We start from the raw sequence: 14,711 nt of genomic DNA, 5'->3' as shown, positions 1-14,711 counted from the left end.
GCAAAAGTACTCCGTCGTATCAAGATTTAGCAGAAGTATTCTCAAAAAACTTTTGTTTAATATATAATAAGTAATTTAAAGCGCTTTTGAATTTTAAAGACAAAGCATGGCTTACAACTTGATTAAAAATGTTCTGAAAAGATTCTGAAAAAATTTTGTTAATTCAAAGCATTGTTTTACTAATTAGAATTAAAAGTAGAGGAATCTTTTTTCTTTTATTTTTATAAATATTTTAAATGTTTACTGAAAACAGATTAAAATTAATCGAGTAAGGCTTTGTTCATATTTGATTCTTAATTTTTACTATTTTTAAGGATTGTATCAGTAAAAAAGATAAAAACAACCGTATGGAATATTAACTTAGTTTTGAATCGTGTTCGCATTATAGCAAGTAAAACTAAGATTTGGGTTTATTTTCAATGCAAATAAAAAGTTGTAACTACCCCGCGTAGCCAAACTAATCTGCTCCCGGGGACATGACACAAAGTCTGCGCCCTCTTCTCGGACCAACAGTGTCTGGGGGCTCTAAGAAAAAATTGAAATTTTATAGTTTGTATGGACCATACAATTTATAATATTAATATTCGATAATATTTGATAATAATATTTGCTGCATTTTAAATTTTAATCACATTTTCAAAGCATCTGATATTTTAATGAAATAGAATAGACTGATAATTCTCTACACGTTTATATTATTAATATATTATTTATAAAAAATAAAATATACTCAATTAATTATAGACTGTAATAATGAAATAAAATAATGACTGTATTAAACATAGTCTACAACAAATTGATCCTTCTTGATATGACTGTCGCAAACTCGTCAATCACGTTGTCAAAATTAATATTCTCTTTCAATGCTAAGCAAAATCACTCAGACAATCTTGTTCCATTGAATCACGTAAATAAGACAAAATAAACTTCAGTTTGCTGAAGGACCGCTCGAAGCTTGCAACAATTTTAAGAAGTATTTGCAGTGAAACGCTTATCATGAATTTTTTTAATTAATCAGAGAAACCGGATTTTTGATTAAATAATTACCAGGCAAAATTCATGTCAAGAAAAATTCAAATAACATATTCTATTATAAATTCATGTCAAGAAAAATCCAAATAATATATTCTATTACAAATTTATGTCAAAAAAAATCTACTATTAAAAATTTATATCAAGTGTATATATTCTATTGCAAATTGAAATTGCATATTATTACTCAAGTTAGTAACTACAAGTTATTAACTAAAGTTAAATATTATATAGTATATATTATTTAAGTTTAAAAATTATCCATTTATTTATCATACAAATATCATAACAAATATTTTCTTGTCTTGTTTTTTTTTTATTGTTATTTAAAATATTTTAAAAATTGTTATTTAAAATATTATTGTTAAAGATATTTCAGAATTTGTACCCTGGATACTGAACTGTCAGTTTTGGTATCAGCCGCACACACAAGTAGCATCAATACGCGTGCAGTATTTTTGGAAAAAAAAAACAGAGTAACAAATTGTCGCAAAAAAATAAGACAACTTTTAAGATTTTCAAAAATCCTTTGATTTATTAGGATTTTGCAAATCTCCATATTCATTACGATACATCAAGTTTACTTTAAAAAAAATTAAATAATTACTAATAATACTCATTTTTGGCGCCCCCTAACGTGGCGCCCTGGGACATATGTCCACCCCTGCCCCTAGCTACGCCACTGTATATTATCAATTGATTTTGATAGTATTATGTAGTATGTATTTATACAGTTATGTATTAATTGATAGTTCTTAAAAGTGTCTTAGACAAGTAAAAGCATTCTGGAATTACAGATCTGGATCACCAAAATTATTTTCATTAAAATTATCATATTTTGGAAAATAAACTTTTTAATTTAGATTTAATAGTTCAGTAAACTAAAGAGTGACAGGTCTGTACAAGATTCATTTCGAAACAGACCTGACTATCTTTAGTTTACTATTAGATTTCAATTAAAAAGTTTATTTTCCGCTTTTTAGTACAAAAAAGATTATATTTTTTAGCAAATGCTTTAGCTATATTTTATTTTCTTCTTTTTAGTCTTTACCATGAGTTACGGTATTTAACAATGCGAATTATTGTTATGTAGAGTTGTTATTGTTATGTTGCAGTATTTATTGCGATTATTGCAATATTGCCATTGTTATGTCGCAACACTGATTAATAATAATTAAACAGTGTTCCCTAGTAGCAAGCAATATTGGTGTGATATTGGTACAATACTTAACTTAATGTTGGCTAAATGTGGTTAACAATATTGCACCAATATAAAACGTCCACATTTTGATATATATATATATATATAAGTATATATTATATATATATAATATACATATATATATATATATATATATATATATATATATATATATATATATATATATATATATATATATATATATATATATATACATATATATATATATTATATATATATATTTTATATGTATATGTAGAATATATATATATTTATATATATATATATATATATATATATATATATATTATATATATATATATATATATATACTGCTGATGAGAAAATGTAAAAATAAAGTTGTATCTTTAAAAAGATGGATATCAAAAAAGTGGCGTTGGCGTTAAAAAGGTGGATAAACCGGGGAAGTGGCGTTGCCAAAAAAGAAGCGTTTATCACAAAATGTAAATATTTTCGCGTCACGGTAAGGAAGGAGGCGTGAACTTCCTGGTTAAATGCACTTCCGCGGTGCTCTGTGACAAGACCGTTAGGACTTCTTGGGGCACCTAAAAAATAAAAAAAATAAAAAAAAATAAAAAATGCGCAGTGTCTTTATGCTATTGGTACAGAAACACTTCTTCACAATTATTAACATGTATAAAACATGTCAAAATAGCAACCAATTTACCAAATTGCATGATGGGTATTTGTAAAAAAGTGTTTTTACTCCCAAATTGCTTGGATATTTGCGGAAAAAGTGTTTAAATTACGCAAGCTTGTTCTGTAATTTAAAAATTTTTATAAGCAGGAAAAAGTCTCATGTTTTTTTACCTTTTCATAAGCAATCAGTGACACAACGTAAAATTAAAACCTAAACAGACTTGGTTCAAACCGAGAAGTAAAGTAAATGATTTTAATATTTTTAGATGATTTGAATATTTCTTACACCACTGTATATATCCACCACTTACAACCAATAGTAAATGAGTTTTGATAGTCATTTACTATTGGGTAATGGATATACACCCAATATGTTACACCCAATATGCTAAAGTATTTTTATTTTGTTACAGTATAACAATCAAAATATATCATTCCTAAAGCAGAGTTTCGATTAGTACACTACATTGTTACTATTGTGTATATATATATATATATATACAAATATATATATATATATATATATATATATATACAAATATATATATATATATATATATATATATGTATATATATATATATATATACATATATATATATATATATATATATATATATATATATATATATATATATATATATATATATATATACAAATATATATATAAAACGATGTATATAAAAATGATATATAAATATTATTGCATATATATGTATAATATATACATAGAAGACTGTAAATTTGCTTTAATTGTATTATAATTTATATTTAGCAAGAAGAAATGAAGACACAAATGATGCAGCAAAACGGTATTTACTTAAAAAAGAGTTATAATTTTCTAATGACCAGGGTTGATGTTAGACACACACCCTATTGTGGTAGGGGTAGTGATTTGAATGTATTTATATATTGAAAAAGAGGTATCAAATTTTAAAAAGCATAACGCTTTTTAATACTCAAAATTTTTTTAAAATTTTTCCTTATATATCATGTATATACATATATATATATATATATATATATATATATATATATATATATATATATATATATATATATATATATATATATATATATATATATATATATATATATATATATATATATATATATATATATATATATATATATATATATATATATATATATATATATATATATATATATATACAAATACTGTATATAAACCTTTTTTATTTTTTTATTTTTTACCGTTTTTCTCGACCACTTCCCAATAATTACATAAACGTGTGTTAAACATCAAAACAACGTTTTAAGAAAAAGGTCAATTAAATTTTGAACAAACCTCGATTAAACGTCAAGATTAAAACGTATCTTTGACGCATGGGATTAAAAAGAAAAAAATTTGGTCTTTTATAACAAATATTAAGCATTTTTATTTAGTCTTATTCAATTTCAAAGTTTTCCATGTTTCGATGTAGCAACTTCATGCAGTTCAAAAAAGTTGTTTGAAATGAGAAAAAGTGCTGAGTTTTTATAAACAAATAAAATATATATATATATATATATATATATATATATATATATATATATATATATATATATATATATATATATATATATATATATATATATAATATATATATACAAATACTGTATATAAACCTTTTTTATTTTTTTATTTTTTACCGTTTTTCTCGACCACTTCCCAATAATTACATAAACGTGTGTTAAACATCAAAACAACGTTTTAAGAAAAAGTTTAGTTAGGTCAATTAAATTTTGAACAAACCTCGATTAAACGTCAAGATTAAAACGTATCTTTGACGCATGGGATTAAAAAGAAAAAAATTTGGTCTTTTATAACAAATATTAAGCATTTTTATTTAGTCTTATTCAATTTCAAAGTTTTCCATGTTTCGATGTAGCAACTTCATGCAGTTCAAAAAAGTTGTTTGAAATGAGAAAAAGTGCTGAGTTTTTATAAACAAATAAAATATCAAGTTTCATACATTAAGAAAAAAAATGAGTTTTTTAAATATGTGCAACATACTTTTTCCCGTTACCCAAAACTACCCAAAAGTCGTATAATAACGCAACTTCTGTACATTTGAAGTTTCTGCTTAATCAAGGTTTGTATTAGTATGTTACATGTTTTTAAAAAAGAAAATCTGTATTTTTTTACTGTAAATAGAGTCAAACTGATAAAAAACTCAATCTTAGTCTAAAAATTATGTCTCAAAACCTCACTTTAAAAACTTTAAAATTACATTAAAAACGATAAAACTTATGCTAACTTTGAGAAGCAAAAGATCAATGTGCCAACGAGCTATTGACTTATATATATTTTTTTAAATGGTTCATTAACCTATATACTTTCAATAAATTAAAAGACTTCGATGGGTTGTTTTGCCTAAAAGAAGATATCTTTAATTTAAAAAGACTTTTGGTAGTAAAAGAAAAACAATAAAAACACTATGAAATTTACTAATGAATCTATAATATAAAATATTATTTTCTTCTCAACAGCATTTGTTTATCCCTTTCATGTCGTCTATGATAAAAACAAAAGGCTCCATAAGTCCATGCTCAGGAATGTTTAATATCTTGCGGATGTTACATATCCAATATAACCATGAGGTTGATAAGCACATCATCATCATCATCATCATCATCATCATCATCATCATCATCATCATCATCATCATCATCATCATCATCATCATCATCATCATCTAGTATTGTTATTATTTGGCATACAGAGTGATTTTTTTGATTTTCAAAAATCTTTACTGAAAGGATAAGTACTGAAAGAAAATTTAAATTTACTTTCAGTAACTATCACTTCAGCATTAATTCATTTGAGAGAGATTTGGAGTTAGACGAACAAATAAGCAAATTAGCATGATGTAATAAAATTAAATCCATTGATTCATTTTTATTCTGATGATTTTGAGGGTCAGCTTCAGTATCAAAAAATATAAGAAATGATGACACCTTTCTTTTTGTTTCTTTTGATTTAAATTTACTCTAAAAAAATTTCCACCATCGAAAGGTTTTATCTCTGTTAAACGAGATAAAACGAACTTTAATCCTGAAAACTGAACTATTTTACCTTTACTGCAATTAAAGTACTTTGAACCTCCAAAAAACAAAATTCCTGTTTTAATATCTTGGACTTACAATAATTATATTCGTACTAGCATTATTATTATTATTTTTTTTTGTAAAACTATTTAACACTCGAAACAACTTGAGTAAACTGGTCAACTACATAGATAGCCACACATAAAGTGTCTCTTGCATCCTGATCACTTTTTTGTATTATTGTGTGATATACTCTTTTCTTTAATTCACCAGCATCATTTTTGTAAAAAAAAGCAGAAGATATGCATTGACCTATCAAAATAGGCTTTCTTTCCTTCTCTTAGCTCAATAGGAGGAAGCATTTTTTGAGACCAATCACTTAACCACAAGCCAGTTGTGTTGTACTTATAGAAAAAGATACTTCATCCAAGAATATATAGGTTCAATACTTTTGAGAGTATCGTATTTAAGTTCTTCTTTCTCTTCATTTTCGGGTAGATTCTAGAGTAGATTTTCAATCATCTCTAGACATCTGCGAGTAACGTGCAGTCATGACACTTTTCCAAATGAGAAGAGCAAGTGTTTGTTTTAAAATCGTTATCTCTAGAAATACACAAAGCACAGCTGATACAGTGTGAAGCAATATTTAATTTTTATATGCAATGCAAACCTTACGTAGTCTTTAAATATGGCTTTGCTTTTTCTAAACGTCTTTCTATATGTTTTATTGTGCTTGCACTTTGGACGCAATGGCAACACATTTCACAATGGAAAAATAAGTTGTATGTAAATAACGATCCTGATGATGTCCATTGGTTAAAGTAATTTTGCTTGTCCCATAAGCTAAATCTTGAACAAGTCCTGATGTAAATATATAATTTAGGAAGTATTTTGCAAGACCCATGTTCTTTTTTTGACAAACTAACTTCTTGTTTTGTTTAAATGTTAGTGCCCCTGTTTCCTTCCTTTGCTTCCTGGCCAAATCATGTACCTAAAAAAAAGCAAGTGTTGCTAATTTAAATAGTCTTACTTGTTACATATAAAAGTATTCATGAGAAATTCTTTTGAATATTTTAGTAGTGTTGGTATTGCGGGTAAAATAAGTACTTTTTAGCTGAATTTTAGAGTGTTTTGATAAGCTTTATGTAGCAGTATCAAATCATCTAGAATAACTGATAACAGTTGCGTTGAGTTTTCCATAATCTCCGAAAATTGGCCTCCTTGTCCACCAGGACCTTGTTCTGGCGCAAAGAATTCATTAACATTTTCTGAGGAAAAAAAGCTTTCTGGAGACACTAAATCAAGTGTGTAAGTAGGATCATTCTCTCTTCGGTCATGATTTATAAACATGCTGTCTTTGTGAATTCTGCACAGCTGACCAGATACTGGAAAAGAACCATAAAAAACATTTGTTAATATTTTCATACTGGTCTCTTAATGCTTTTTTTTTTTTTGCTACACAGAACTTTCCTCATTGACCATTTCATCATTCACCACAGTATTATTATGGTTTGCGTATGTGCTAGGGAGATATTAAGATTTATGCAAAAACGTAACTTTTGGAACATCTCTTCCTTTTTACTTTACAAAGAAAATAGTTAGTCGTATGAAAAAAAAATTGTTGTAAAAGTTCCAGTCACAATTGGTTTACTATATCCAGTCAGACTTTTTTTCAAAGCTGCCGTTTTTCAGGATCTATAGACTGTTTTTTGGCAAAATTTTCACGGGGTAAGTTTGCTCATAGCATTTACTATAGAAAAAAATTTTTTTTTACAAAATTAAGTTTTTTTTTTTAATTTTTAGCAATATTAAAAAAATTAAAAAAAAAATTTCTTTCAGCTTTTTTTTCACAGATAAAAAGTGGGCTACTGTTTTGGCTGTTATACGGACAATAAATTGGTATCAGCTAAAAGTAATATTAAATTTTGAGATAAAATTGTTGCCAAAATCAATAGTTAAATATTTCTATTAATATTGTACTTAATAGTACATTAATGATCATTTTTATAGTTTGCGCCAACCTACCCCGTGGTGGCGTAAGTTAGCGCAATTTTTTATTTTTTTGAAGGCCCGAAAAGGCCCCAAGAATTTTTTTTTTGTAAATGAATGCAAATTTTATAAGTTACCCAAATTCATACTCTTTAAGATTACACTTTAATATTTTCAAAAAAATGTACTGTTAGGCTACAGAGCTCATAGAGTAAAAACCGAGCCAACTATCCCCGGTCTCCCCTACGCTTCATATATGTTCTTAAATGTTTATTGAACGTTTACAATCAGGGTTGTTATCTGTTAAATATGTCTGAGAAATGTTTTCTGCCGACATAAAATATGTCCCACATATTTTCTATCGACATATTTTGACATAATTTTATGTCTGAATTATTTTCTGCTGACATAAAATATGTCAGACATATTTTCTGTAGCTACTTTATCAGGAGAAATTTTTCTGGTTCCGAGCAAACAACTTGTTTTTTATGTAGGATTTCTTATTTTGATTTCAAATATGCAACTCATTTTTTACCATCACGTCAAGTTGTAAAGATATTCAAATATATATGGGTTCAAATCTTTAGAATTTGGGGTAAAGTCCCTAATATTGTCGAAAAAAAAGTTGTTCAAAAAGTATGTCAACCTGAGTCTCAAAAGAAGCGTATTTTCATATAGATTTTAAAGATGTTATTCGTTTGTAATAAAAATAAGTATTTTTTGTATTATTGCTGAAAAACATTTTGTTGACATTTTTTTAAGAGTCTTTAGCATTATTTCAAATAATTTTTTTGCCAAAAAAATTTAAGGAAAAATTTTTATGTTTTCTAAAATCTCTATACTATCTTCTAAAATACGCTTTTTTTGAGACCCAAGTTGACATACTTTTGAACAACTTTTTTTTTGACAATATTAGGGACTTTACCCCAAATATTAAAGATCTGAACCCAAATATCTTTACAACTTGACATGATGGTAAAAAATGAGTTGCATATTTGAAATCAAAATGTGAAATGCAAAATGTGAAATTTTTTTTGTTGACCTTCAGTTATAATTGATTGCGAAAAAGCAACAAATTTGTTAAACTATTTTTACTTAACTCTGTAAATTAAGTTGAAATGCGCAATAAATTTGTTAGATTGATTTTTTCTTCAAGAGTACCAAACAGCAAATAATTCAGATATAAAATTATATCAAAATATGTCCATATAAAATATATCTTACATATTTTATGTCAGCAGAAAATAATTCAGACATAAAAATATGTCAAAATATTTCGATAGCAAATATGTCTGACATATTTTATGTCAGCAGAAAATAATTCAGACATAAAAATATGTCAAAATATTTCGATAGAAAATATGTCTGACATATTTTATGTCAGCAGAAAATAATTCAGACATAAAATTATGTCAAAATATGTCGACAGAAAATATGTCTGACATATTTTATGTCAGCAGAAAATAATTCAGACATAAAATTATGTCAAAATATGTCGACAGAAAATATGTCTGACATATTTTATGTCAGCAGAAAATAGTTCAGACATAAAATTATGTCAAAATATGTCGACAAAAAATATGTCTGACATATTTTATGTCAGCAGAAAATAATTCAGACATAAAATTATGTCAAAATATGTCGACAGAAAATATGTCTGACATATTTTATGTCAGCAGAAAATAATTCAGACATAAAAATATGTCAATGGAAAATATGTCTGACATATTTTATGTCAGCAGAAAATAATTCAGACATAAAATTATGTCAAAATATGTCAATCGAAAATATGTGGGACATATTTTATGTCGGCAGAAAATATGTCGACAGATCTGCCAGACATATTATGTCGTAACAATTCTGTTTACAATATTGAATTGCATTAGTCAATATTGTAAACGTTTAATAAACGTTTAATAAACGTATACATTAAAAGGTTTGCAATGTAGATCCAAATCAACCGTCTATTTTTGGTCAATAATTGGTCGCTAAATGTTTTATCCATTTTCCTCCCAATTTCGAATAATATTTGATCTATTCTGAAAGACTCTGTGTTTATTGATTATATTAACTGATTATTTTATTATTATAATTTCTGTTTTTAGATGAAAATGGTCAAACGCGGCATAAGAAAAAACATAAAAGCGTTAACGGTTATGAAGCAAATCCTATATTACCAGAAAAGATAAGTTTAGCTACTTTATCAGGAGAAAAAGATAAAAAAGCACCACTTACAATACAATCTCCATTAACTACAGAAGGTAGTAGTGCACCAAATAAAGTAGTAAATGAAGATAAAAATCGAGGCCCTATTCCAATTGATGGAATTGAAAATCTTACAGAAGAACATATTGATCCTCCACTGACTGCTCGTAAGTATAAATAAAGTTAGCAAATTTAAATTATGTTTATGTAAGAATCTAATGATATTTTCAATCCGCCTAACGTAAATAATTGATTTAAAAATCATGAAAAAAATATTTCTAATGCAAATTTTGTAAAAAATTTTCATAATAAGAGAAGATAATGTGCCTGGTAACTGAGGGGTACATAATATAATTAATAATAATAAAAGAAACCGTATAACGGGTTATCATCAAGTGTGACTAAATTCTAAACAATCACAGGCCACGGGACGTAAAGAAGACGTCTTTAAAACATCTTTTGATATTTTTAAATTTACAGAAAATTAAGGTTAAATAAGCAAAAGTAAATAATGAAAAAATAACAAGTAAATTATTGTATAATTTATAACCATACAAATTTGCATTTGCTTTTGCACCAAGAAGGAAAAAATTAAAAAAACCTATAATAGAAGTACCACAACAAAAAAAATAATATGAAAAATGAACTAAATAATGAAACTCGTTAGTAGAAACTGTCTGAAGGCTAAAGATTAAAACAATCAAATAAATATTTTAATCATAAAATATCATATTTTCAAAAAAATATTTTAATCATAAAATATTTTCAAAAAAATAAAACCAAAAGTTAGTTTTATTTTCAATATTCGTCATCTTCGTCATTTTTTTTACTTTCAATATTCGTCATCTTCGTCATTTTTTTTACTTTCAATATTCGTCATCTTCGTCATTTTTTTTACTTTCAATATTCGTCATCTTCGTCATTTTTTTTACTTTCAATATTCGTCATCTTCGTCATTTTTTATTATTCGTCATCTTCGTCATTTAATATTCGTCATCTTCGTCATTTTTTTTATTTTCAATACTCGTCATCTTCGTCATTTTTTTTACTTTCAATATTCGTCATTTTTTTTATTTTTAATATTCGTCATCTTCGTCATTTTTTATTATTCGTCATCTTCGTCATTTAATATTCGTCATCTTCGTCATTTTTTTTATTTTCAATACTCGTCATCTTCGTCATTTTTTTTACTTTCAATATTCGTCATTTTTTTTTATTTTTAATATTCGTCATCTTCGTCATTTTTTTCTATTTTCAATACTCGTCATCTTCGTCATTTTTTTTACTTTCAATATTCGTCATCTTCGTCATTTTTTTTACTTTCAATATTCGTCATTTTTTTTATTTTTAATATTCGTCATCTTCGTCATTTTTTTTATTTTCAATACTCGTCATCTTCGTCATTTTTTTTACTTTCAATATTCGTCATCTTCGTCATTTTTTAACGTTTTTAAAAATGATTATTATATAGTGAAAAGTAAATTAAAAAAAATAAATTTAGTTTTATAAACTCTAACTCATTCAACTACATTGTTTGATAACAACTCAACCAACCATTAAACTCAATCAACTACATTGTTTGATAACAACTCAACCAACCATTAAACTCAATCAACTACATTGTTTGATAACAACTCAACCAACCATTAAACTCAATCAACTACATTGTTTGATAACAACTCAACCAACCATTAAACTCAATCAACTACATTGTTTGATAACAACTCAACCAACCATTAAACTCAATCAACTACATTGTTTGATAACAACTCAACCAACCATTAAACTCAATCAACTACATTGTTTGATAACAACTCAACCAACCATTAAACTCAATCAACTACATTGTTTGATAACAACTCAACCAACCATTAAATTCAATCAACTATATTGTTTGATAACAACTCAACCAACCATTAAACTCAATCAACTACTTTGTATTGTTGACTTATATTAAATAAATAATTACTCTGAAATAAAAATAAATATCAGTAGTAATATTATTACTTTATATTACTATTGAGTGATATTAAAATAAAATTTAATAATATTGTCGATAATGAAATACTTTATAAGATAAACTAAACTATATAAAATAAACTAAAGCATATTGTTATAATTTATGAAGTTTTATTAATAAGAATAGTATATATATAAAATATCTTTAGTTTACATTTTATAGATATATATAACATTTTTAATTTACATTTATATATATAGGGGAGAGTGGGGTAATGGCGAACGCGGGGTAACTCCGAACATGGTCAAAACAGCATTGTAAAAAAATAAATTCGACAATTTTTTTTTACCTGCTGAGAAGGGATCCTATGCTCAGTTCCAGACGTGCAGTAGTGTAATGAAGCTGCGGATGTTGTTCACTATAATTTGATTTTAAATTTTTCTGATAATTTTATGCAACTTTTTTCTTGAGTAACACTCTGTTGTAGCTTCTACGGAAATAAAGTCACTCCTTTTTTTTGTTTTTGTTGCATAATATAGTTTTTAGACTTAGTTATTACAATTAGCTTTTTATTCGCTATTACACAACAGTGCTTGTGATTGCCCCCCAATGTGTTCGGAATTACCCCACGTAGGCAGGGTAATTCCGAACACCAATGGTTTTATTTCTGGCATAAATTTTTATTTTATAATAAGATTTTTAAAAATTCCTTTTGAGGGTTTGTGACTGAGTAGTTAAACTAATTGATAAGCAATAAATATGATCAATTTTGTATAACTGGTGTCTTTAATTCGCATTCCCGCTTAGGTGTTCGCCAATACCCCACTCTCCCCTATATATGTATGTATATATATATATATATATATATATATATATATATATATATATATATATATATATATATATATATATATATATATATATATATATATATATATATATATATATATATATATATATATATATATATATATATATATATATATATATAATATATATATATATATATATATATATATATATATATATATATATATATATATATATATATATATATATATATATATATATATATATATATAATATATATACAGGGGCGGATCCAGGATTTTTACTGACGGTAGCAAAAATGCCATAAATATTTTTTGGTCTAAAAAAAAAGTCCTCGCTTTTCACATTTGCCGACAGTACGAAATGTCTAAGTTTGCCGACTGGACTATATGATCTACATATGCCGATTTGCTGGTTTAAAAGAGCTAAATTTGCAAATATAAGGAAATAAAATTCATTGATAGGGGGGTGGGGGAGGGAATCACACATCATTTTCGCCAGCCTTCGATGTACTGTGGCTTGTAGTGATACATGAGGTCCCCTACCACTGCTTTCTTCTTTCGTCCGATTAGAACGGGAGAACGTTACCTGATTTACGCGACGTTAAAACCATCTAGTTAAACTGAATACTTTTTAACGAAATGATAGTTTACTTGTTTTTTATGACTTTTAATCATGACTAAATCCCTTAACGAATAATTATGCTCAGTCGCTGTATTTAAACTTAGTTTATGGTATTCCTATTGCCAGCCAATGTATTCATGCCAAATAATACACAAAACATCATATAAATTTATCTATATATATTTAAATTAACAAAATATTTGTGGTTGTTAAAATGTTTTGATCTGCAAAAAAATTGGAGGTTGATATTCGAAAATGAAAACGACAAATTTAATCAAAATTAGTTTCAAATTCAATTTTTTTATTTAATCAAAATTTGGTTTAAAACTCATACTTTATTTAATGGCTTACCTTATAAAATATCTGAAATTAAAATAGACACTTCAACGATTCATATAAATTTATACAAACAATTTATAAATATTTTAATATTTTCAATAATATACTTCATTACAATAAACTTTTTGTCAAATAATGAAAAAAAGAAACAGGTTTCAAATCAAATAAAAAATAGTAAATAAACGTTTCAATATAAATATATTGCTTTAAATAAATAAGGAATGCTTTTAAAATCCCAAAATAGCAAACTCCAGGCATATTACAATGAACAATTATACAATCAACAAATGTCTGCAAATAATAAAAACAAAAGTGTCAATGAATAAATGTCAACCTAACAAGACAAACTTAATATGGTCGTTCTTTCTTTAAAACAGCATAGTTCTTTGTTTGATTTGGGTATAGGAAAGTATATTGTGAAGATAACACTCAATTTCAATTAAGTAATGTATTAAAGCATAAAAGCATTGAATATGGAAGTCAAATAAACTTTATCTTTAATCAAATTGAAGAAAAGCCATTGAACAGTATTGTAAAAAGGACATTTTAATCCACCCATTTCAAATGATTTTAGATATTGACTAAAGTTTAAAAAAATAAAACATTATACTGGTAAAATTTCATATTCGTTTAGCAAATCATAATTTCAAAATAACATGTTAATGTAGACAAGAGACTTTTTTGATTTCGAAGAACACTTAAAAAATATGTCTAACGATACTTTTCTTAAATTTCTAAATTCTGTTTCAAGTAGTTCTGTAACAAATTTTCCTAACGTAACATTTTTGTAAAAAAAATGTTTCTCTTAATAGCGCTTTAAT

The 14,711-nt window shown here is 25.9% G+C and overlaps 1 protein-coding gene across 2 annotated transcripts in view; it reads left to right on the top strand.

Annotated features, from left to right (window-relative positions):
• The window catches only part of LOC101236801 (uncharacterized), a 41,061-nt gene that overhangs the window by 17,382 nt on the left and 8,968 nt on the right, over nt 1-14,711 (top strand). For both annotated transcript variants that reach the window (XM_065791015.1, XM_065791014.1), the window contains exons 6-7: nt 3,667-3,703; nt 10,037-10,303. In XM_065791015.1, coding sequence (XP_065647087.1) covers nt 3,667-3,703; nt 10,037-10,303 — 304 coding nt within the window. The remainder of the gene's footprint in view (nt 1-3,666; nt 3,704-10,036; nt 10,304-14,711) is intronic.

The sequence above is a fragment of the Hydra vulgaris genome, chromosome 02 (genome assembly GCF_038396675.1).
Source record: "Hydra vulgaris chromosome 02, alternate assembly HydraT2T_AEP".
Lineage (NCBI taxonomy): Eukaryota > Metazoa > Cnidaria > Hydrozoa > Anthoathecata > Hydridae > Hydra > Hydra vulgaris.
The sequence above is the reverse complement of the archived record's forward strand: the minus strand, read 5'-3'. Positions and strand labels throughout refer to the sequence as shown.